The 26,178-nt window shown below is 35.3% G+C and overlaps 1 protein-coding gene and 1 long non-coding RNA gene across 5 annotated transcripts in view; both read left to right on the plus strand.

The window, feature by feature from the left end:
• The window catches only part of si:ch211-202h22.7 (lipopolysaccharide-induced tumor necrosis factor-alpha factor homolog), a 95,576-nt gene that overhangs the window by 35,834 nt on the left and 33,564 nt on the right, over positions 1-26,178 (plus strand). Inside the window, exons 5-6 of one of the 4 annotated variants that reach the window (XM_051901336.1) lie at positions 422-563; positions 24,556-24,942. In XM_051901336.1, coding sequence (XP_051757296.1) covers positions 422-563; positions 24,556-24,661 — 248 coding nt within the window. In that variant the 3' untranslated portion in view covers positions 24,662-24,942. Of the gene's footprint in view, positions 1-421; positions 564-2,154; positions 2,709-24,555; positions 24,943-26,178 lie in introns of those variants that run through there. The other 3 variants (XM_051901180.1, XM_051901406.1, XM_051901268.1) reach the window with 3 other exon arrangements.
• Positions 9,580-20,784, plus strand: LOC127516968 (uncharacterized). The gene is made up of 5 exons (XR_007931157.1): positions 9,580-9,619; positions 15,895-16,007; positions 16,093-16,152; positions 19,518-19,565; positions 20,698-20,784. It is a non-coding gene; the product is annotated as an uncharacterized LOC127516968 (long non-coding RNA).

Genomic DNA, 26,178 nt, shown 5'->3' on the forward strand with positions numbered 1-26,178 from the left:
ACACAGTTTGAGAAACGTCATGATACATAACGCAGACTTCTGGAGGGGTGTAAAGTGATTTATTTGGGAATTTTGTTGAAATTAACCTGTAAAATGTCCCCTATAAAACTGTGAAACTATGAAAACTATGAAAAGCAAAAGTTTGAAGGAATTTTACAGCTTTCTGGTTCTGTATGTTTTCTCTTTCAGCTCCAATGGTATTTTACAACCAGCAGCCCGTCATGCCCACCGTAACTCAGACGTTCCAGCCTGCGCCTGCCCAGGGTGAGCAGAAAAGCTTCAGATTCACTAGACTTATGCGATCAAACACTATAAGGTTTCAGCATGCATATGATGCACCTTTATAGAATACTATACTGGAGATCTATGATCATATTATTTTTAATTTTTATCAAAATTACTTATTTTTCTGCATATGTAGTCACAGTAGTTATTCCACCACGTCTGTCTGAAGTTCCTGGGCAGATGAAATGTCCTTACTGCCAGCAGCAGATTGTCACAGAAACGACATATATCAATGGGACGATGGTGTGGGTCATCTGTGGAAGTCTTGGCATTTTAGGGTAAAGGAACCATATTCACAGAATTCTCACATAAAGACTTGACTATTGGAAAAATTTCAGACATCTTAAAATCTTGTATATCATGTATATGAGTCAAAATCTGCTAAAGGGTAATAATGGAACAACAATTCTACAATATGATTTTTCACTATTATTTACAGGATCCGCATTTCCATGGGTTTAAATTAAAGATTTTTGTTATAAGAGAAAATAAAAACAACAAAACCACTCATTTTCTGGTAAAAAATAAAATAAAATAAAATAAAATAAAATAAAATAAAATAAAATAAAATAAAATAAAATAAAACATGATTTTCAAAAGTCAACGAATTGGCCAAACATGTCAGTCTCTGAGTAACATGTAATTTATTTAAGCTATAAAATAAACTTAATTCCATAAAACAAGAAGGCCTATAATGAACTACATCTCCAGTACATTTTATAATTACCCAAAAATCGAACATAGTTCACACATGTTATCAGGTTTGTCAAAAACTTAGGCTGTCGGTTGGAATATTAGAACTAAAAACATTGACATAACACACTCATCGGTATCAATCACTTCACTCAGTGACTTGCTGGCTAAGAAATAATTAATTATTACCTTACGATCCATCTGTTTTCAAATCTGAATATCACAACATAGATTTGGGAACTTGGCAGGTGACTTTTATAAAATGTAGTTTGATCACTAGCTTTTTAATTGTTCAAACATTTAAGGCAATTATCAAAGTTTGATAAAATGTTGTTTTATTTTCCAATAAAAGATGATACATTTTTACATGATTTGTTACATTTAATTATCCCTTAGCAGATTTTGACTCATTTAAATATATTTGTATTTACACATTTTTAATGATGTTGCAATTTAGTACATTTAAAATATATTAACTTTAAATATAATATCAAATAACACAGTTACAATTATAATCAAGTCCTTTATATGTGCTGTATGTTAGTCAACACATCAAGTGTATTTCTTTAAAGCATGACAAAATATTACAACGATTTTTAAAAGTGCAATTAAGTGTGAAGCAGTGAACTCTCTTTAAGTAAAATGATAGTTCACCAAAAATGAAAATTCTGTCATCATTTACTCCCCCTCAAGTTGTTCCAAACCTGTATGAATTTCTTTGTTCTGCTGAACACAAAGGAAGATATTTGGAAGAATGTCAGTAGGAAAAATAAATACTATGGTAGTCAATGGGGGGGCGAGGTCTGTTTAGTTACTGACATTCTTCCAAATATCTTCCTTTGTGTTCAGTAGAACAAAGAAATTCATACAGGTTTGGAACTACTTGAGGGGGAGTAAATGATGACAGAATTTTCATTTTTGGGTGAACTATCCCTTTAAATGTTGTTTCATGTCATTAAAATGATATAACTTGCAAAAATGTCTTTTTTTTATTTTAAATATACTTTTGAGAACTCATTTACCGTCTGAGCGACAAATAAATTGACCAATCACAGATTGTTTTATTTTCATTTAGCTACTTAGTCTTTTTATTTTGGTGGATATGCAGTTGCTGACTGAATTGATGAACTAGACACTAATTGATGATGACACTCTTTTTTTCTTTTTTCTGTCCAGGATCTGGCCGTGTTGTTTGATTCCGTTCTGTGTGGATGCCTGCAAGGACGTAGAGCATCACTGTCCAAACTGCAAAAGCCTCGTCTATGTGTACAGACGCATGTAGCTTGTTCTGAAGCAAAGAAAATCTGAACGACCAAAAGAAAAACTTTACTGGCAGCATCTTTTGGACATTGTAGTTGGTTACTGATTCCAAGTTACATTACAAAAATCGTAGTTAGTAATATAATCTGACTACTTTTTGATTACTTTTAGATTACTTTTGACCTTACTAATTTATCACATTGACTTGATTAGGATAATCTTGTACCATACTGATATAAAAATACAAAGAGAAAGAAAATATATTCCATTCTTTGTTATCAACAACATGAAGTGCATTAAATATTACATCAAGTCAGGGTTTCTCAGACTGGGGTTTGTGAAGGAACTGCAGGGGGGTTTTGAATTTAATGAAAAGCTATTAAGTAATTAAATCATAAAAATTTAAGATGTGCTTTTTTAGAAAGGAATAAAAAGATTTAAAAAAGAAGTAGGGAGAATCAATGAATTATGAATAATTTACTGCTATTGTTAGAAAAACATGTAATCAAAGTACCTATAAAATGTAATATAATCTTAATTACAAGTACTTAATTTTTGGAATCTGATTACGTAATCCATCTTACATTTAATTAGTTACTACCCAGCACTGTGGACTTCCTAATTCAAAGAAAAATAACACCATAACATGGGTTTCTTTTTCATTCTTTATGCAAATATATATTGATGAGCAGAAAATTTAAATGTAGAGTAATGTAGCGCTTAAATTTTAAATATTAATAATAATAAAAAGAAAAAATACACCATCTGTGCTCCCAAGTGGCAGAAAGGAAAACGTGGTGTAGTCACGAAAGATACGCCCTATAGAAACACATTAGATTAAAAGTCGTGTTGAGTGACACGAAAAAAGGGGAAATTCGTGTCCATGAAAACAAATCAATAGATTAAATTTCATGACTATGTGACCAACTGCCGTGAGACTGGGATTATGACCATGAAAACCGAAACTTTCAAGCGCACCCATATCTCTCGTTGGTTGACCCTTCTGCGTCAGAATCCGAAGGTGAGAGATTTACATTGAAGTCTATCAGACGGCCCTCTACGTTGAAAAGTGATGCAAAGGGGGTACCTTCTGCCTCGGATGTCGACGCCAGGGGCAATGACCAAGCGTCGATACGTGACAATGAGGGGTGAGACCGTGTTTGTGTTATCCCCTTACCTGTCAGTGGTCAATGTTATGCCTGATCGGTGTACAACACAAAACCTGATGATACATGATAACTTAATAACAAAAATGAGGCACTAGAATGCTATCTAGTGGCTAATAAGTGAAATAACAACAAATGGAACCTCCCTATACACAGCCTCAATTTAAAAAAGCTCATTTCTGTATCTATTTTTATCTAAATATTCAATACTGGGTGGACCAAAGACAAATGTAAAGATGTTTTGGTAACACTTTACAATAAGGTTGTATTAGTTAACATTAGTTAATGCATTAGTTAACATTAACTGTTTGTCTTGCTATTTAATAATCATTTGACACATCATTTGAGCTAACTGGCAGCTCCAGTAATGAAAACATTTATTAAACAATTAATTAAACAATTTATTCAATTAAAAAGGAATTTATACCTGTATGATATTACACTGTATCCACATTGGACCAGTGGTTTGGAAAATGGATGGATGGATGATTCAGCTGTGCGTGACATCTTCCGGTCAGACGTGGGAATTCATTCGACACGACCCTCACAGTGCATTCCCTTAATGGTATATTGGGAGATATGAGGGGTGCTTCTCATTGCTTATTTTTGCATCCTTGTTTCCTTTCCTTGTGTCTTAGCTCCACTCCTTTGCGTCCACTTTGGTTTCGGACACCACTGCTAGGCCCCACATGGGTTAGCCTAGATGAAATAAACACTCTTTAGTGTGCACACTACAGGCTGTTCAATGTAACACTGAATCAGTGTTGGAGTTAATGAGATAATTAAAATAAAGTGATTAATTAAAGTCCCTGTAAAGCCAAATTAAAGTATGTGTTCTGAGTTTGCCACACTACAGAAAAACATGTTATTAACCACCCAGCCAAATTTGAGTGATTAAAAAAAAACACCAAATAAATGAAATAAGTCATCAAAATCTTGAAAAAATAAGCCGTGTTCTCTGCTCTCAAACGCTAGGGGCGTGTCCGCTGTTGGTGCTGAAACCACGCCTACTCGCAAGAAGATGCCATCTCACTTATGAGTCAAACATACTGATGCATACAAACAAAAGAATCACCTTATAGGGCTGCTAAATTTAGTATTTAGTTACTGTGGACTACCTACTAATTATAACAAAAACACACAAGGCACAAGATGTCGGACGCCGTGACGGGTTTCAACAATGGTGACATGCTTCATGCCGCACTGCATTCTGGGTGCATCATGCAAAACTCATCCATGGCCCCTAGAATGCATTGTAGCATTAAGCATGTCACCATTCTTGAGGTTCATAGGCTGATTCTTGATGTCTGTGTGTAAGTAAATCTTGCAATAGTTCAAAGTGCTTAGTGTGTGGTGTGTTTTAAAATGTATTCATAATTTCTGTTTATAGCTGTGTTGGATCTTTTTTCAAACCACAATAAAACAGTTAGTAAAGTAAATAAGACCTTGCTCATATTAAACAACACAATGATTTGGACACAGCCCTATAATCCCCCACCCAAACTATAAATACATAACCATATTTTAAAAGTTCATAAATGTTTAATTGAAAGATTAACACATTTTACATTTGAAATGAATGATGAAACATTATTTGCAAGGCAATTTTATTTATACAGCACATTTCATACACAATGGTAATTCAATGCTTTACATAAAAAGCAATTAAAATAATAAAGATAATCACAACAGATGCATAAAAAATAAAAAATATCATAAAAATAAATATAAGGCTATATTTGATCAATTAAAAGCTTATTTACTTAGTAACAGTGCAGAACTTTAAACATTTCTGAAGCAATTTTCCATAATATTTGTTTTAAAGTTGTAAAAAAAACTACAAGTTTGTTTGTTTTCAAGTTTAAATTAAACAGAGTTTGCAGATCACTGTCATTGTGATGTGTGTGGAATGTTTAAAAGGACTCTATATACTGAATATCTCTCGAAATTTATGGCATTACATTTTCTCAAAGCTATATGCAGCTCCACCACTAGAGGGAGAAAGATGCTGAATGAATTCTCATAAAAACACATTTTGAAAGCATTATGGTGTTATCACATTTAGGTGAAATTTCGAGGGCATTTTCCATTGTCAGTATTGCAGCTGTGTATGAAACATACAGCTCACATAAGTCACTTTCAAAACTAAGCAGCTTCCTGAGAAATTTGGAAAGTGAAAATGCGACTGCACATTTAGTGTGCTTCTGTGTTTAAACATTAGATGGCATACTAGCTTCTAACTAGTAGCAACATTACTTGTCCTCACTGCCTGGAGGAATATATCAGTGTTTGAATATTTCATTGAATATTTCACTTACAATAGTTCTGTCAGGACCACTATCGTCAAATATGATTGATAATTGCATAGAGTTTGTATTGGCGGTATGGTTCTGTTCTGGGCAAGAACTCCCTGTGCATCCATGCAGCCTAGCATGGATAAGATCAGGGAGAGCAGCAATAACCCCCCTAGGGTAACACAGGAGAACCAACATAAATGTGCAGATATCATTAATGTCAATAATTTAATATGTACACATATTTCAAGAATTAGTTTGATTCAGGGGAATCAGAAGGCCAAAGCTAGGGATAGAGGAGGGTAATTAGCTCCTGAGAAATGAGATAGCTGCTGATAATACTGAGGAGCTTATATATGGATGCTGTGATAGGCGTTGTATTCCTATAGGCAGACGTGAGTCACCTGGGAGTCAGCTGATGCGAGCTTGACTGACGTGACCTGCCAGAATTGACGCTAACGTTGGATAATTATTATACTACTTTATAGAAATGTCATTAAAGAGTGCTTTATAGAATGGAAGGCTTTATTAGATGGTCCTTTGGCAGAGGTGTAAAGTCCAGGGGTCAGAAAGTAAAAGTCCTGCCATATTTTTTATTCCACCCACTGAAGCAGTGTTACAGTTAATGAGATAATTAAGTGATAAATTGAGTGATGATTGACCATTATTGAAGACACCTGATGATAACAAGCAGAATCACTGAAGTAGAAAATCACCATCATGGAGATAAGGGTTTGCTTAAGTTGGGCTCTTGATCCTTGACTTTTTATTATTAGATTTTGTTTGGGCTGTTGTAACTGATTTATAACAGCCAGACAAGCAAAGAGAATAGATTATCAGGTGGTGTTGGTTATATTTTCACATAATCTTTATTTGACCTGAATCACTGAACTCATTTAGTGCCCAATCTCTGCACTGTTAAACCTTGCTGTAGAAAAATGGCCAAATTCTGACAGTAACAAACCATTTTCCATTAAAACAAGAATATACTGTAGAAAACAATGCATTCTGGATATTTGTCATTTTTGAGAAAGTAGCCTACAGGAATATACTGTGAGTTAACATCGCTCAAAGTCGACACTCTGAGGTTGTGTTCTAAATCACACCCTATACCATCATTCACTATTCCCTACATTAGTTCACTAATATAGTCCACTTGACAGAGTTAATGAAAAGAAGTGAGTGAATTCAGACACTGATGAACACCTGATAAGCAGAATCACTGAAGGACAGAGAAACAAGACCAGAAAAACGAGATGAGCAGAAACACAAGAACTACAGCTGACTTCAGCCACACTGAGTGTGAAACCAGTTTACAAACCAGTTTGACATTTTTTTTCATACATGTACAGAAGTCCTTGTTGAGAATTGACAGATATGGATGTTGATGTTTTATTGAAAAGTTTGCAGTCACTATCGTGGTGACCAGTGTCTGCTTTAGCTAGGCTCTTGACTCTTTAACATTAGTTTTTCTCTGGCTGCTGTAACTAAGTGTTTACAAACACATTTGTTATGGCAGGAAAAAGCTAAAATGAAGTTGATCAGGTTTTTTGGCTGTTGTGACGATGCTGTAATCATCTTGGACTTCATTGATCTCTTTCTGTGTCTAGGCTTTGATTTAATGGGTATTTTATCTTTATTGATTATACTATATCAGTGATTCAACAGCATAAGAACCAGTAATAGCCCAGCAACCAGTTATTTAGTAGAAGCCCTATAATGCATAAAATATTTTTGAGCTCCTGCTTAGTTTGGACAGCAGAGACATCAACAACCAGAATATGAATCTCAACAATGGTGACATCCAAAAGTTTAATGTTGCAATGCATGTTGGATGCCAGCATAGTACAAAACTCCCAGCATGCACTGCAGTATGAATAAATTATGCAGCTGAATGTTCCTTTTTTATTCCCACCATTGTTGAGATTAATGTGCTGACTTTTGATATCTGTGTGTCTAAGTAATACAGCAGCTGTTTTTTGTGCATGGTGTTTAAAAATATACTTTTTTTAGCTGATTGTTGTTGGAACTCACTGTAGTTTCACAGTGGTGATCATGTAAAGTGTTAGTCTGTTAATAATGTAACAATGGATAAAACAAAGTATGAATTCAGTGAATCAAAAGACTGTGATGGTTATGTCTTCACCAATACGTAACTATCAGCACTCATTGGCTACGTTTACATGTATCGACGATAGCCAGAGATATTGTCAAAAGCATCAAATCTTGGCAATATTATGAGGATTTGGTATTTCCAATTAATTTAGGCTCCATCACTTTTTACTTTCAATTTCTGTAGTGAATACTGACAGAGGATGAGACTTTTTCACCAGCATAACTCTGGTTGCTTCTTGTGTGATATTCATTGGCTCCCCTTCTTGTTTTAAAACGGAAAGATTTCCTATATTATGACGAAGGGATACATACGCCACTGCCTGTTGGCATACATCTTTAAATTACAACTAAAGACGTGAACGAGAACTTGCGTACTGCGCATGTGCCCCAGAAACTTCTGAATACAATTGAGAAAGTAGTTGGATTCAAACGTTTACATGGTAATTTTTTGCTGTTGGATCAGAAAAGGAATAAACCACCCCTTCCAATCCGATCAAAATTTCATTCGGATCAATTAAAGTGTTTACACAAACGTTTTTCAATCCGATTACAAACAGATTATTTGAGTGCATGCAAACACAGTGACTGATTTTTTTTCCTGCACATTTGTTTCTGCCATAACACTTGCAAAAATAGTTTAAGCAGCCAGAGAGAGAAAAAAAAAAGTAATAGGTCAAGAGCTCAACTAAAGCAAACACTGTTCTCCTCAATGGTGACACCAAACTAAACATTTTCAATAAAACATTAACATCTAAACTTCTGTTAATTCTCAATAAGATCTTCTGTAGAAATAAAGTTAAACTGGTCAGTAATAAGTGTAATGTGTAATGGCTGGAAGACAGTTGTAGTTCTGCTTGTAGTTGTAGTTTCTGCTCGTATTCTGCTCTTGTTCCTCTTTTCAGTGGTTCTGCTTGTTAACAGCAGGTGTTCATCATTAATGCTCAATCATCAATTAAATATTAACTTAATTATCTCACTGCAACACAGCATCAATGTTACTTTTAATCTTTGTAGTGTGGACACTAGAGGATGTTCCTGTGGGGTTGAAAGGGTTAAAGTTGTAAGATAAAAAGAAACACCCACAAAATGTATTTCAACAGTTACAAACTGTAAGTTAAAAAAAACAGTTATATACTGGCAACACTGTTGCCAGTAGTTTACTGTAAAATTGAGTTTTGTGGGTCACCATTGTGCTGAAGAGTAGAGCCTGTGCTTAAGTTCAGGAGAATCAAATTTTCAGGGACCCTGCACTGGCAGCCTTAAGTGGGCCCATAAAGGGCCAGTGTTTTGCAGGGCAGCCTTGCTGTCCAATTGCAAGAGTGTTTTTTTGGGATCCTAGGATACATGCAAAACAAACATAAGGCACATTTCTGGTTGAAACTGAACCTCTTTCAACAAAAATATGGGGTTTATCTGTATTACGTACAGCCCGCAATCCTCTTTTTAGTGCGTTTATGTCATGCATGTAAAAGGTTAACAGTCTGAGACTGAGCAAGACTGGATAAGTTGGTTGATGTAAGCATGGTAGGGAAAGAGATGGGACACTGGAGGAGGTGTTAGTACTGGATATGCAGGTGTTTTGTCAACATGATCCCTCTGATGATTCAGTCAGGAAATAAAAATACATTTTTTTTTGCACAATATCTTATGGAACACCTGATTGCGCATTAACATCAGCTTTCAACTCCACCCCTTATTTCTGCCATATCAGTGCCTATTCTGATAGTCTCTCTATCTGTCCAAGTGTCTTTATAGGGAAGGGCATCAGAATTTCCACAGCTCTCTGTCGACTGCAGAAACACACAGGTAACATATATATAAGTTTGGGTGTTTTAGATTAAAAAGATATTCTTTACTTTGGATTATGTGCTTCCACAGCCACTTTGTGATGTTTGGATAAAGATACAGGTTGTTATATAAAATTCTAAGATAAATATAATAGTAATATTAAAACCTGATTTTTAAATTGTGACCCGTGTTTTTAAGTTCAATATTAATAAGGCTGAACTTAATTAACAGATCAGGTAAATGTCAATGTCAAAAGTGGCCTAAAATGGTCACCTTACTTTCTATTCATTGCCATCTTTCTACTAGTTTGTTGCAGTGTTTAATGCATGTCAGTAACTGTTTGTAAACAAATTCTGATGTTGGTTTGAGAAAGCCTACCCTGAAAGCTTGAAGTAATTGTAAAAGCTTGAAGTGTGAAATAGTTGAGAGATGTTAAGTCAGTTTTAATCAGTTTTAAAAGCTCAAACAAGTGTGAAGGTTTTAAGTCTCTTAGATAAATCTACTACATTTCTCTCCAATACGGAAGAAAATTAAATTAAATGTGAAGGATGTTAATTGTCACAAGATGATTGACAGAGCAAACTGTCACTCTCCATTTTGACCACAGACATTTAAAAATGCTATATCCAAACTTAAATGGTTGTAATTCATTAAAGGGTTAGTTCACCCAAAAATGAAAATTCAGTCATTAATTACTCACCCTCGTGACTCACCCATCTTCAGAACACAAATTAAGATGTTTTTGATAAAATCTGATGGCTCAGTGAGGACTGCATTGCCAGCAAGATCATTTCCATTTTCAATGCCCTGAAAGCTACTAAAGACATATTTAAAACAGTTCATATGACTAAAGTGGTTCAACCTTAATATTATAAAGTGATGAAAATACTTTTTGTGTGCCAGAAAAAAAAAAGACTTTATTCAACAAAATCTAGTAATGGGTGATATCAGAACACTGCTTTGTGAAGCTTCGAAGCTTTACGAATCTTTTGTTTCAAATCAGTGGTTCGGAGTGCATATCAAACAATCTCAAATTGCCAGCGTCACATGATTTCAGTAAACGAGCATGGGAGTTGGCCACTCTAACAAAGAAGCTAAAGACCACGGTCTCTACCGTCATTCGTTAGAGTGCCTCTTGAGATCAGGGTAATCAGGTTTACATGCACAGCTCTTACCAGCCTATGTCGTTTACACACGTAACTAACTAAGTGACAAAGAGGTCCGTTAAAGACACAATTATGACAAAGTAGTATGTCCTGCTTGCCTGCTACACACTCAGAAGTATGTACTTTTTCTTCACAAAAGGCATAGTATATGTAGGTGAATTGGAATGCAGGGTTGGGCATGGAATGCGTTTCTATGGCAACACTATCAATGTCAAAATGAATCAGTCAGGTGGTACAGAAGTAACATGGTATGAGTGAAAGTGAAAGTGAAAGTTTTGAGTCAGAATCTGGGTAGTTCTGACTTGGCATGAACAAACCTAGATTCTTTCACTTTTTCCAAACACATATACCACTGACTCAGCTGTCACTCAGAACATGAACTCCTGACAGATAAAATGTTGTCAGACTGGCTGGTCAGGACTCTTATTTCAGGAAATCATAAAAAATAGTTTTTCAGGTTTTAAATGATAAATGTTATACTATGTAATGCTGATTTAAAGGGGTGGTTCATTGCAATTTCACTTTTTTAACTTTAGTTAGTGTGTAATGTTGCTGCTTGAGCATAAACAGTATCTGCAAAGTTACAGTACTGAAAGTTCAGTGCAAACGGAGATATTTTCTTTTAAAGAAATCTCTGTTTAAAGACTACAACAAATGGCTGGTAGGGACTACAATGACCCAGATAGCAACATTGTGTCAACCCAGATCCGGCCCTTATCTGGCACATGTGGCATGATGATCTGGCCCACATGCTGCAATGAATTACGGTCCTTGTGTGGACCGCTTCTGTTTGCCAGATCTGGGCCACAAGCGGGCCATAGCAATGCCACATGTCAGCCAAGAGCAAAGAAATAAACCTAAACTGGACCTTATCTGAGCCACAATATATGTGTATATTAAATATGAAGTCATCTGAGCCTTAATAAGCCTGTTAACAAGCAGAATGAAAGGAAAGAGGAGAACATTATTGATTACAGCAGCACTGTGATTCTACAGCAGAAGATCAGCTTTTTCAATATAATCCAAAGGATTTCTCAAAACTTGTTCTGATCCACACAAAAAAAAACACACAGACATCAAGAATCAGCATATGAATCTCAACAACGGCAACAAGCAACATATTCTAATAAACAGATCAACTATGAACATTAGAAAACAAATTTAAAAAATCATTTGGATTATATTGAAAAGCTGATCTTTTGCTGTCTAGCTGTTACAACTCAGTTACAACAACCTAATAAAAAAAACTAATATTAAAAAGTCAAGGGTCAAGAGCTCAACTAAAGCAAACACTCATCTCTATGATGGTGACTTAAAATTGTGATTTTCTCCTTTGGTGATTCTGCTTGTTAACATCAGGTGTCTTCAATAATGGTCAGTCATCACTCATTTAATCACTTAATTATCTCATTAACTTTAACACTGCTTCAGTGGGTGGAATAAAAAATATGGCAGGACTTTAAGGCTGCATTTACATTGCAAGTCTTAATGCACAGATCCGATCTTTTGACCATATCCGATTTTTTGGCCAGTGTGTTTACATTGACTTTAGACGCGACTGGTATCCAATATCTGTGTTTACGTTAATTCCAGCCCAAAATGATTGTCATTATAGCTTTGCATGCTCATGTTAGACCCTTGGGTTTTGAATGGCCGTGCTATTAAAATTATTTATATATTTCACTTCGGGTGGCCATGATTACCTGCCAGAATAGATAGCCTAAGTTAACAGCTGTCAGTGTCATAGATGTTTTGCAGCACGAATTCTGACTGAACGAATATAGACTGGAAAATAAAGGTAATTTGCATTTGTTATTTTATCTACAGTCGTTAAATCTAGAATTCTGAAGGGAAATAAAGTAGCAGGTAAGGTTGCATTTATTTGAATGAATGATAACGAGCGAGCGAAGGAGTAAGCGCGCACGAGAGAGAGAGAGTAGGCAAGTCTACCCAGTGAAGCTTTTGGTTTATTAAAATAAAAAAATTTAAAAACACACAGCGGTCTCTTTTAAATTAAACGGGCAGAGGTTGAAATTCAGCTGCTGAATGTTTGTGTGTGCATGGAAAAAATAGGAAAAAATATATATATAAAGTTTCTACCTCAATAATTAAGCTGTGAATTTTAGTGTGAGTGCATACAGGCACGTCTGCTTTATAATAATTCATAATTATAATAATTAAAGCAACCATTTAGTAAGCAAACGTGTCGCCCTCGCCGTGTGATGGCTTGGAATTCCAATGGGAATCGGATATGCGTGTTTAGACGTAGGTCGCATGTCCAGAGATCGGATATGTATCTGATTTAAAACCACATTTGAAAGTGGCTCAGATCGGATGTGAAAAAATCAGATCTTGTGTGAATTTTTTGTGCCAGTGTAAACGCAGCCTTACTTTCTGACCCCTGGACTTTCCACCTCTGCTTAACCAGATTGACTTTATTAATGTTAGACATCTACAAAAGTTGTTATTGAGAATTAACAGGGGTTTAACTTGAAGTCACCATAATGGTGATTAGTATATCCATTAGTTGGGCTCTTAACTCTTATTATGTATTTGTCTTTTCTGGCTGCTGTGATGGTGTGTTTGGTAAACGCATTTGCAGTAGTAAAGAAAGCAAAGTGACATCAAGTGATGATCATTGTCTGTTGATTGTTTTGTAGTCATCATGAAATGGCCTGATGTCATCTAAATCTAACAATTGTGTTGTGCCGTTGATGTGTTTACACTACAAATTCCATGTTGCTACAGAAGGAGTTTCTGCAGCAATCAGATTTTAACAGACGTGAGCACTAAACGTTAATCTATGATATGTTATGTTAATCTTTCATCTAAGGCTGTGGTTGTAGTTCTTGTGTTTCTGCTTGTCTCTTTTTCTGTTCTCTTCTTTCCTTCAGTGATTCTGCTTGTTAACAGGCTTATTAAGGCTCAGATGACTTCATATTTAATATACACATATAAGGTCCAGTTTAGGTTTATTTCTTTGCTCTTGGCTGACATGTGGCATTGCTGTGGCCTGCTTGTGCTTCGTCCAGGGTTGGTGACATCACTAACCCTAAGATTTACATAAACCCCGCCCCCGAGAACACACAACAAAGGGGGCCATGAGGCCATGTTATTGCAGTACAGTACGTAATACAAATGCAATAGCATGTCATAAAAGCAAGATGACTAAATGACAAGTTATAACCATAATTAAACTAAACTATACCTGTTCTATCTTCATGCAGCATATATTCTCTGGCTCTTTAAGCATTTTACAACAGTTCCCACACAATTTATAGATTATCATAACAGAAAATGCTAATGAATGACTTTAAGATAGTTAACTCCACATCAGCTACATGATGCATTCAAAATGTTGTCACTTCTGATGAAGTGTCTCCATCATTGTCCGACTCTGTTTTGAACATAAAAAGCTGAACAGTAATCGGAGCTGTTAAGTGCTAACATAAGCTCCTGAAAATCCGCCCCCCTTTTGAGAGCAGCAGCTCATTTGCATTTAAAGGGACACTCAGAAATGGAGCGTTTTTGCTCACCCTCAAAAAGTGACAAATTTAACATGCTATAAAATAATCTGCTGGGTATTTTGATTTAAACTTCACATACACACTCTGGGGACATCAGAGACTTATTTTACATCTTGTAAAAGTGGCATTATACCACCCCTTTAATAGATATACTGCTCAAAATGAATACAAAAAGTATTGTGACAAGTCAGCAGATCAAGTTGATACTTAATTTCCACTAAAAAACTAAAATTTTCTGGAAAAAACAAATGTATGTGCTGCTGTTAGAAGGTGCAGCAAAATACATATCTAAAAAACCTGACCAATCACTGCTTTGATTATCACATTTATGAAAGCGGTATGTGGCAAAAGCTATCCGTTGGCATTCCTGTTCATGTCAGTAGCACAACTGACATGAACTACCGAAGTACACCAACCTGTTTGATTTCAAAAGTATTTTTGATCCAGTCACCTATAAATGCCATGTGATTTATCACTGAGAACAACTGATGTCACCACAAGAATCTGTCCAACCCATTCATTATTTCCTGATTTGTGACGTCAAAGGCAGCAGTCCGTCTATTTGTAGGGGTGTTCGATTCCAGGTTTTTTGGAGTCGACTCCGACTCCCGACTCCCACTGTACATTTACTGTACATCAAAACAGGGTCATAAATAAGCCAAGATGGTAGTCCTTACACACTTAATTTATTTTTCCCCAACACGAAGTCTTAAAATCCCCTCATTAAAACAACACACGTTTAGCGAGACTGTCCAAATTAGTCCAATTTAGAGATGACTTGATGAGTAGCCTATCAATGTTGCTAACTGCCGATACCTAATTTTACAGAGAGAAAAGTCACGAAAAACACCTGTGGTCGAATATGATGTCAAAATAAAATAAACGAGAAAGCAGGGATTCTTTAATGAATTCATCTCATTATAATGGTTGGGGGATGGCGCTAAACGCACCTGATCATTGTCTTAAAAGTGCTTGGACACGAGAGTTAAAGATACTAAAATTAATACAATACATAAAAAATGCATACAATGTACACTTATTAATGTGTTTATTGTTGATGTGAATTTTTTATTATTTTTATGTATGGTTAGTTTAATGAACACGGTTAACTATGGAAAATCAAATCTATTGCAAGCTACCAAACTAAAGCTGACACAGAGGTATGTATAATTACAAACTAAAGTCACTATGACTGTTATCTATTTCTAAAGTAAGCTACATAAATGTATGTGACAGTTTCTGCGACAGCTCTCTGACGCGATTCGTCAGTGTCCGAATTCCTCGCTTCATTTCGTTCACTCCTGGCTTAGTGCACTTAACCATAGACATTATGCACTTAACTGCCATGCATTATGTAGGCTATGGATTCGAGAATCAGTAAACAAGTGAGCGATTCCGGACACAGCAACAGAGTCGACACCGAGAGTCGATTCCTGTGCTGGAGTCGACCCCGACTCTGGGGCTATTCAGAGTCGAGGAATCGACTCTTTTGGTCAACTCCCATTACTATCTATTTGTTATTTTTGTTGGTGCTTTGCCAGTGTTGTATGTAGAACTCTAAAACACGCCATTGAAGCACATGTGCTTTTCTCATTCACAGATTCTTGATTATGTATAATGGACAGTTCCCTCCTCCATATAATGGAGTGGCAATGGTCCAGACCAACACTCCCTACCAGATGACAGCGCCGCAGGTTTATCAAACCCAACAAAGTCAGCAGACTCTTACTCTTGTATTCAGTTCAGAGACTATTTGTCATTGGTAACTACAGTACTTCAATAATGATATTTTTTCCAGTTCAAACTTCCACTGTATACAATCAACCACTCCCACAGATGATCCAGACTATTGGCATGGGTAAGAGTTTATGTTTACTGTGTAGCTTAGAGGGAAACTGGAATGTTTCTGCATGCCACAATGAGTATCAAAAATGCAGAAATTCCAAAACACTGCAGCCATTTTCTAAACATTGAGAAGGGAAAAACTAATTACATAGTTCTGGCCAGAAACTCTGATGATGCAGGCTGAGCTGGTTGGTTGTTGTTGCATTCAAACATTCAAATATTTGGCATTGAGAGCTGTTAACAGTCTGCAGTATGCTTTCAGATGATAACCACAAAAGCAACAGTCAAACTATACCCAACTAAAGGAAACACTGACCACCATAATGGTGATGAAACATTTTCAATAAAACATCAACATCTAAACCTGTTAATTCTCAAAAAGAACTTCTGCTGAGATCTTGAGAGATTTAATGTCTTATTTTATCTTCAGTTGATTTCAGGCTGTGTAGCTTTAAGTCAGTTGTAGTTGTGTTTCATTTTCTGAGAGTGCAAACATCGACTCAATCCCATTACCATTGATTTTTTTGTTGAAATTTCAACATTTTTTCAACATTAATTGTGGATGCAAAAGTGATGTTGATTCAATGAGGTTAACGTTGACACATTAACATTGATTTTATCATTGCTTGCTATCTGGGATAAGCATTGCGCTTTATCGCCATCCACCATATTTAGTGATGGTATTACTCAATGACGCATTCTTTTTTAAGAGCAATATTTATTAGCAATGCTAAATGTGTGTGGTTGATTCAGATGCTTGCGTGTCTGACTCTGAGTTAGGCCTGGGCGATAAAACGGTATCGATATTTATCGACGGTACATCTTATTTGATAACAATAGAAAAAATGTTCGATATAACTCTTGATATAGTTTCACTTAAATGCATTAAAATGTAAACAGACATGATGTTTGGATCACAAACAGACGTGCTACAAGTGACAAGCAAACAAGTTGCTGTGGAGTTCAGTAGCGCAATCGCCATGAGATCAGAACACACAAACACATGAAAACGAGTGCTGTACCTGCCGGTGACGAGGAGATTGTGAATAAAAAAGGACTTATAAGCTCGTCAGTTTGGCAGTTTCATGGTTTCTTTATGTCTTACAGTTGATCTACTTCAAAGTTCATCTTGAAAGAGCAGTTGTCATGTAGGTATTGTAATGACCCGGCATTCAACACCAGCAGCCGGATGCATTATGGGTATTTGTTTGTTTTGAGTTGATTTATGCGTTATTTAAGCAAGATGGTTGGGTTTTTGCTTTAGCAAAGTAATGTGTGTTTATGTTCAAGTTAGTTTGGGTGGGTTTGGTTCATTTACCACCTGGTTATATAAAAAGTGTGGCTCTCACCATCATGGAGAGAGATGTGTACAGAAGGGACTTGGCGATCTGGCCTTGACTGTGTTGTTCTTATTCTGTGTTTAAAATAAAAGGGGGAAAAGACAGTACTGCGTCCAGCTGTTTTGTTATGTCTATAGAGACACTCATGGTCATGCAATGTATAAGACATGATTGTACATACTACTAATTAGTTTTATACAAATATGCTATATTAGTATGGCTCCAGTTAGCCCCATGCTCTACTAAAGAACAGCCAGTTACTACAGTATTAACAGCTGCACAAACAGTGTTTTCAACCACACAGTATCTTTTTTTCTGTGCTACAAATATTAAAATTATCACAGAAGTACTGAGATAAAAGTTTGTTATCGATCAAAATAGAGCAAATCAGCCTTTGAAAGAAACTTGAACGCGTTGAAAATGACGCGTTAATCGATTACAATGTTTCACCACCAGGTGGCGATAAGTGACTGTTGATGTATTTGACGTTGAATCTTCAGCCAACAGATTCTTTCAAATACATTTATTCATCCAGTAATGAAACAAGAGTATTTATGGGCGTGTCATTGAATCATACATCCAAACGGATTTTTTTTTTAAAATAATTAATTCAAATATATTTAAAATTTTAAAAAAGACTGCAGCAATTAAAATTTTGTCAGAACCTCTAGTAAATTATGTTATTTCGTTTAGTTGTCATTCAGAATTGTGATCTCGGTTTGAAAGAAACAAACAAAAATCCAGAATTGTGCAGCTCTAAGTTTCTTTAACACTTATTTATTTAAACTTCATATAAAATATAAGAAAGATTTGTTTACATTTTATTTAGCTTTGTTTTAAAAAATTATTTGTTGTTTGCCTTAATTAAAACATTTTCAATAATTATCAATATCGATCAATATGACATTGTTCTGTCCAACTATGTTGTTTGCCTTAAGATATAAATATGCAAGCATAATTTGGGGCCAAGCACCTATTGTATTCATTAGTGTTCTTCTTCTTCTGTCTAGAATTCTATTGGCAGCCCATAGAACCATAAAAAGTTGTGAAATTTGGGACAAAGATAGAGGACAGTTTGAACATTACACACAGCAAATTTGGAGTCTCTACCTCAGTCCTTCTAGTGCCACCAACTGTGCAGATTTGCACCCTATGATGTCTGTTTTCCGTCATGAAAAATGTTCCGCCATTTTGAATGTTCAAAAACAAATAAATAAATAAATAAATACTTTTCCAAACTAGACAGTTGGTCCAATTATCACCAAAATTGGCTCACATCATATTCAGACCATGCTGGCAAAAACTCATTAAAAGCTTTTTGATGGACCAAACCATTCTTGAATGAAGCTTCATCTGAATAGTTGGTGTCATGCCAAGCTGAGGCTGTAACTCTGCAATGCTTTGGCATTGTCTTTTTAATCAATTTTGAGAGCAGCAGTGGCAGTGTGCTGATTTTTGTTTGTTGATATGCTTTGGCATATTTTCATATTTACACTGCCACCTATTGGTCAAAAGTGATAAGCAATTAAATCGTAATTAGAGTTATTGTATTCATGTTTTTTTTCAGCCATTTTGCATAAAATAATCTAAAAATACTGTACCTTTAATTGCTCCCGGCAATGCTTGCATAACTCATGCCTTTTTTGTGCTTGTCTCCTTAATTGCTGCTTGAAGCTTTCCATGTATTCATGTAATTTAGCAGATTCTACAAGTTAATTCATCCTGAGAGATTATGAGAAGTGTCACGATAGCGCAGACTTCTGGAGGGGTTTAAAGGGATTTATTTGGGAATAATGTAGAAGTTAAAATGTAAAATGCTGGAAGAGGTTGATTTTATGGTATGCCATCTGAGACGACCAACACCACATATTTTAGACTTTAACTACATTTCTAATACATTTTAAAAGAACAAATAGAACAACACTCAGCTCCATGTCATACTAAGTCAGGTCCAAGTTATGATATAAAATAAGATGTCTTTTATCTTAAGTTTGAAGGAATTTTACAGCTTTTTGGTTCTGTATGTTTTTTCTTTCAGCTCCAGTGGTTTACAACCAACAGCCCACTGCTCCTCCACCTGACCAGGGTGAGCAGAAAAGATTTAGATTCATGAGACTAAAGTCCCCGATATACTTCAAACGAAGTTCTTTTTTGTTCTTTGTTTAGGGGTCAAAGAAAGTTCGAAATAGGTGAGCAGCGATATACTGTAATCAACATCTGACGCCGCCCACACCGCTGAGAGTGACGGTTAGATGAATATGTAAATATGCGCTGTGCATTTCTTCTCAGTAACAAAATAAACATTTTTATAGAAAGCATAAGAAAAGTGTCTGATCATAACAACATTAGCAAATTAGCACTGTTAGTCACGTTTTTTTCAGAGGTGTAAAGTCCAGGGGTCAGAAAGTAAAAGTCCTGTCATATTTTTATTCCACCCACTGAAGCAGTGTTAAAGTTAATGAGATAATTAAGTGATTAATTGAATGATGATTGACCATTATTGAAGACACCTGATGATAACAAGCAAAATCACAATTGGTAAGTCACCGTCATGGAGATCAGGGTTTACTTTAGTTGGGCTCTTGACCCTTGACTCTTTAATATTAGATTTTGTTTGGGCTGTTGTAACTGAGTTATAACAGCCAGACAAGCAAAGAGAAAACATGATCAGGTGGTGTTGGTTATGTTTTCATATAATCGTTATTTGATCTGAATCACTGAACTTTTTCAGTGGGTGAAATAAAAATATGACAGGACTTTTACTTTCTGACTCCTGGACTTTCCACCTCTGGTTTATTTATATAGCACTTCATTCAATAGATTGCTTAAAAGCAAGCAGCTTTACAGTAACAAGTGTGTTCATAATTTCACCCGCGGAGATCTTACCTCAACGAATTTAACACACGAAATGAGAACGAGAAAAGTTCCGCGCAAATAAAGGCAGAGCCTCAGCGCACACCTCCTATTACGTTATTGTCAAAGACCAATGGTAGTACAAAGATGTTTTGCAGCTGGAGCGAACTTTTCCTGAAATAATGATATCACATCAGTTCGTTATTCATTTTCGTTTGAAGTATATCAGGGCCTTAATACAATCAAACACTATAAGGTTTCAGAATGCACATGCTGCACCTGTGTAGAATATTATACTGGACATTTATGATCATATTATATGTATTTTCATCAAAATTACTTCTTTTTCTGCATATGTACCCCAGCAATAATTATTGCACCACATCTGACTGAAGTTCCTGGGCAGATAAAATGTCCTAACTGCAAGCAGCAGATTGTCACAGAGATGAAATTCATCAATGGGACGTTGGTGTGGGTCATCTGTGGAAGTCTTGGCATTTTAGGGTAAGGAACTGCATTCACTGAATTCCTACATACACAGAAAAAAAGGGTTTAAAATTGTATCTTTAGGGGTACAACAGGTTGTTGCTGGGGCAGTACCTTTAAAGAGACATTTTGTACCTTTTTTACTTAAAAAGTAAAGTCCAGGTTCAGAAAGTAAAAGTCCTCAGCAGGGATGCAATATTTCAACATGAAAATCACAGTAGATCAAATGAAAAATATGTAGAATTCATTTATTTTGTAACAATAATTTTGTTTCTAATCAAATATGAGTTTGTCATAATAAATTAGACAAAAAAAAAATACTCCCCCTCTATTGAACCGATTGGTAGCGCCCAACCAATGCCTCAAACTTTCACCAAAACAGCGCGAGTGGTGCTCTGCTGTTTGAATGGGAGAGCACGGGTAGCACCAAAAATGAAGAGAAACGCTGCCCAGTCGACTATATTATTAAACTGCTGGTCAAAGAGGGACGTTAAAAAGAATAAAGCATGTACTGTGAAGGAGGTATGAGAATATTGTGTAATACACTCCACATATATTTTAGCTAGCTAATCCATTGCAATTTAGCCATAACTATCAGTGTAACTGTAACCAGTTACCAAAACAGCCGTCTGTTTTGTTAGTTCATTTTTCAATAGTGTCTGTAATTATCAATGACAAAAGTATTCACGTCGGTGTTTGTTTTCTTCCTAAATTAATCTGACTTTTGAAGTGACTCACTCAATAAAAAAGCGCATCGCTGCCACCTACTGGCGGTTTCAATATTTAACATAATTTCTTTCTTTTTAGAATCACTCAGTTATGTTAGAATTGGATGAATGATTATACATAAATTTCATAAAGTTATGAAGTATAGATAGATAGATAGATAGATAGATAGATAGATAGATAGATAGATAGATAGATAGATAGATAAAGAAGAAATAAATTATCCAATAACGCTACACATAAAATAGATTATTGTTATTTTTAATTAATAAGATAATAACAGGCAGCATACCAACATTCAACCCCCCCAATGTTGAAACCAAATCTACGCCCTTGATAGGACCTGCAAAGTTTTTTTCTCTGGTGTGTGTTGGGGTTAGTCATACACAAATGTAATTTTAAACTGATAATAATGTACGATGCTCTGTGTGTGTGTGTGTGTGTGTGTGTGTGTGTGTGTGTGTGTGTGTGTGTGTGTCAGAACATGCGAGCGGAGCGTGAGCTCAAACCAGAATACCCTTTGTGACATGCTGGATTGAAAATATGTGAAATAATTAAATAATTTTTTTCTAGTCGAGTTGCTCGTTTAAGCCATTAGTTGAATAATCATATTTATATTATTTTAATTTCTTAAATACTGGAGAGAATAAACCATAATAATGAACGTTTACGTAATTATAGGCTATATAGCACTCATAAAGCGCACGCATAAAGCATGCCATAAAGAACCGGCAAAAGTAATAATTATGAATGTGACAAAAACAGCAAGGAGACATTTTAATTGTTTATTAATAAAGTAATGTTTTCTGAATCAGTGTCGGCTGCAAAGATGAAGATGACAGTGCTGACTCTCATCATCTGCTCATAGTAGACGCGCCTGGAGAGAGAATGCACATTTCATTCGGATTAGGCTACGTGATCAAAGTAGCCTGTTTCTTTTCGTTTTTAATTATTTCGTTTTCGTTAAAGTAGATATTTCAAGCTTTCTATAGATATCTTTCTCATGTCTGCGAGGCAAGCAGCCTATACGATGAGTTTCGGTTCATTTAGCCTATAAGACGCGCTCCAGTTCACGCGCCAGTGATCGCGCCCGTGCCTCCATGTCAGGATTAATTTGCCTGCTATATTTGCTTCTTATTTATTAAATCCAGTCAATTGGTTGATGAAACATTGATTCAAATTAAGATAGAATTTTTACAAAACGAAATTCACTTTAAAGAAAGGCTTTCTACAAAACAAAACTTAATGAAGTGGTCAAAATCATGTCTGACCCACTCCATGTCTCCCGATATATTGCGCATCTTATGATGCATCTTACTCATGCCGTTCACTTTTCATAATCAAATAAATGAATTTAAAACATAACATAGGTTTAAACATAAATATTTAAACTATGTTTTCTTTAATGACTACAACACATAGTAGCCTACAGTACAGAGGAATCTCATGTCGTAAGCAAGAGCAGATCATGAGTCACGAGTCGGATCAAGAATAATTTACTCTTAGACTTATATTTAATATAGGTGGCATTCAAGTTATTTGACATTTTAATTTTTTTTTTAAGTAACGCAATAGTTACTTTCCCTGGTAATTAGTTACTTTTATGATGATGTAACTCAGTTACTAACTCCGTTACTATTTACTAATTACTTATTAACTAATTAACTATTAATTAATTAACTAATCAACTAATTACTTTTTTAAAGTAACGTGCCCAACACTGCTCCTCCGTATTTTGTTCCAGTCACCTGGATTTGCTAAATAGCAGTTTTTCAACCAGGAGGTACACAGTAAAAACCCCAGTGTTAAATGAACTCTCCTGGGATATGTATATGTGAGACCAGAGGTGTAAAGTCCAGGGGTCAGAAAGTAAAAGTCCTGCCATATGTTTATTCCACCCACTGAAGCAGTGTTAAAGTTAATGGTATTATTAAGTGTTGGTTAATTGAATGATGATTGACCATTATTGAAGATACCTGATGTTAACAAGCAGAATCACCAAAGAAGAAAATCACAATTTTAAGTCACCATCATGGAGATCAGGGTTTGCTTTAGTTGGGCTCTTGACCCTTGACTTTTTAATATTAGCTTTAGGTCGGGCTGTTGTGACCAAAGATACACTATCAAGAAGTGACACTCAATAAAACGTTCCATTGCAGCACCGGCGCCCAGCGGCAGCCCTGCGTTTCCGCCATTTTGTGGTGAAAGCGAGTCGTCAGTCCACTAGTTTCTATGGCAATATTTGCTGCTTTGTTAAAACAAAACGTACATTAAAGCTGAAATCCAACCTGAATGATGACAACACAGAATAAAATACTATCACTAGCGATCATCAAATTCTTTTTTAACAGTTTATTTTACAGACTTTGTGTTTAAGTCTTCCACTTTTTTCACCAAACCTTTGCTCTCTAGAAACCCAGTCAGTTTGGGTTCAAATTCTTTAAAAGAGCTAGTATTAGCATTATAAACACTGAATTAATACAACATATATGAAATTAAATTAAGGACATGCATCAGAAATATTGGGAATGTAAAAATATTTGAATATGACAGCTTGATTTTGCAGTGTTGTCTAATGTCCGTTAAAGCAAAAGTGTCCAAAAGTGGGAATTATGCGCTAACGGACACAGCAATGCATCATGTGTTATAAGATCGTTATGTTTATAGCATGATCCATTAAAACATACGGAAAGTTTTATACACGAGGGCCCTGGAATTTACACCTCTAATACTAGTACCTTTCTGGAGTAAAAAAGCTACAAAATTGTCCCTTTAAAGGTACTGCCCCAGTGACAAGCTGTTGTACCCTTAAAAGTACAGTTTTAAACCCTTATTTTTCTGAGAGAGCAATCACAAATTGTTTTATTTTAATTTTGCACTTAGGGTCATTTTTTGTGGATATTTAGTTGCTGATTGAATTGATGAACCACTAACCATGTAACCATGTAATATCACAAGAAAAGAAAACTAATTTTTCAACACACTCATTTTTTCTGTTGTTTTCTGTCCAGGATCTGGCCGTGTTGTTTGATTCCATTCTGTGTGAATTCCTGCAAGAACGTAGAGCATCACTGTCCAAACTGCAAAAGCCTCATCCATGTGCACAAACGCATGTAGCTTGTTCTGAAGCAGAGAAAATCTGAGTGACCAAAAGAAAAACTTTACTTCTCTTTCCTTCTTTATGCAGATAGATTGATAGATAGATAGATAGATAGATAGATAGATAGATAGATAGATAGATAGATAGAATCACACTTTTCTTATTGTAAAGTGTATAATGAACTCTGCAGGATAGTGTAATTAAGCAAAATATATACTTACTACTTGTTGCCATTCATGCACAACATGTATGTTTATTTTTGTTTGTTTTTTATTTGATTAAAATGTTCTTAATTGAAAACTTTTTTTCCCAAAGCCCCTAAAATAAACAAGATTTGTTGTATCAGATTATGTTTATCTGATAATATACAGGGATGGGCAGTAGTTAAGATACATGTTTTTTAAATATATTGATCTAGTAAGTATCTAGTAAGTATCTAGTAAATATTGATCTAGTAAGCTAGATCAATATTAATCATGGTAAATGTGTTAAATTCTTACACATCAATGGGTGAGTTTAGGGACAACGCTTGTTGTGTTAATTCTGACACATTTATTGAGTCAATGATTTTAACACAGTAAATGTGTTTACTGAAAAACACATTTGTCAAAAAAGCATTTGTTAAAAAACGACTCAAATTGGCTAAATTCTTACACATCAGTGTGAGTTTAGGGACAACAGTCATTGTGTTAATTTTGACACATTCATTGTGTGATGATTTTAACACAGTAAATGTGTCAGGAAAGTGATCTGATGTTAACAAGCAAAATCACCAAAGAAAATCACAATTTTTAAGTAACCATCATGGAGATCAGGGTTTGCTTTAGTTGGGCTCTTGACCCTTGACTTCTTAATGTTAGATTCTGTTTGGGCTGTTGTAATTTTAATTATAACAGCCAGACAAACAAAAAAATAAGATGATCAGGTGCTGTTGGTTATGTTTCCACATAATCATTATTTGAGTTAGATTTTCAAATACAATACAATCTCTGAGTTAGATTTACATGATTGATTACAGCAGCACTGTGATTCTACAAGAGAAGATCAGCGTTTTCAATAAAATCCAAAGGATTTCTCAAAAGTTGTTCTGCTTTTAAAAAAAAAAAAAAAAGTCTTTCTTTTAGGCACACACAAACATCAAGAATCAGCCTGTGAATCTCAACAGTGGTGAGGATAATAAAACATGTTGCAGTGCATTTTGGGTGCCACCAATCAAAATTCATCCATGGCTCCCATCATGCATTGCTGTATGAATAAATTATGATCTGAATTGTCTTAGTAATTTCCTTTATTCTCACTATTTTATTTTTTGCTGTTTTTATGTGACTTCACAGGTTGATTCTTGATGTCTGTGTGTGCTTAAAAAAAGATTTATTTATTTATGATCAGAACAGCTTTTGAGAAATCCTTCAGATTATACTGAAGAAGCTGATCTTCTGCTGTAGAATCACAGTGCTGCTGTAATCAATAATGTAAATCTAACTCAGAGATTGGGCTCTAAATGAGTTCAACAATTCAGATCAAATAATGATTA

This window comes from Ctenopharyngodon idella, chromosome 1, assembly GCF_019924925.1.
Source record: "Ctenopharyngodon idella isolate HZGC_01 chromosome 1, HZGC01, whole genome shotgun sequence".
NCBI lineage: Eukaryota > Metazoa > Chordata > Actinopteri > Cypriniformes > Xenocyprididae > Ctenopharyngodon > Ctenopharyngodon idella.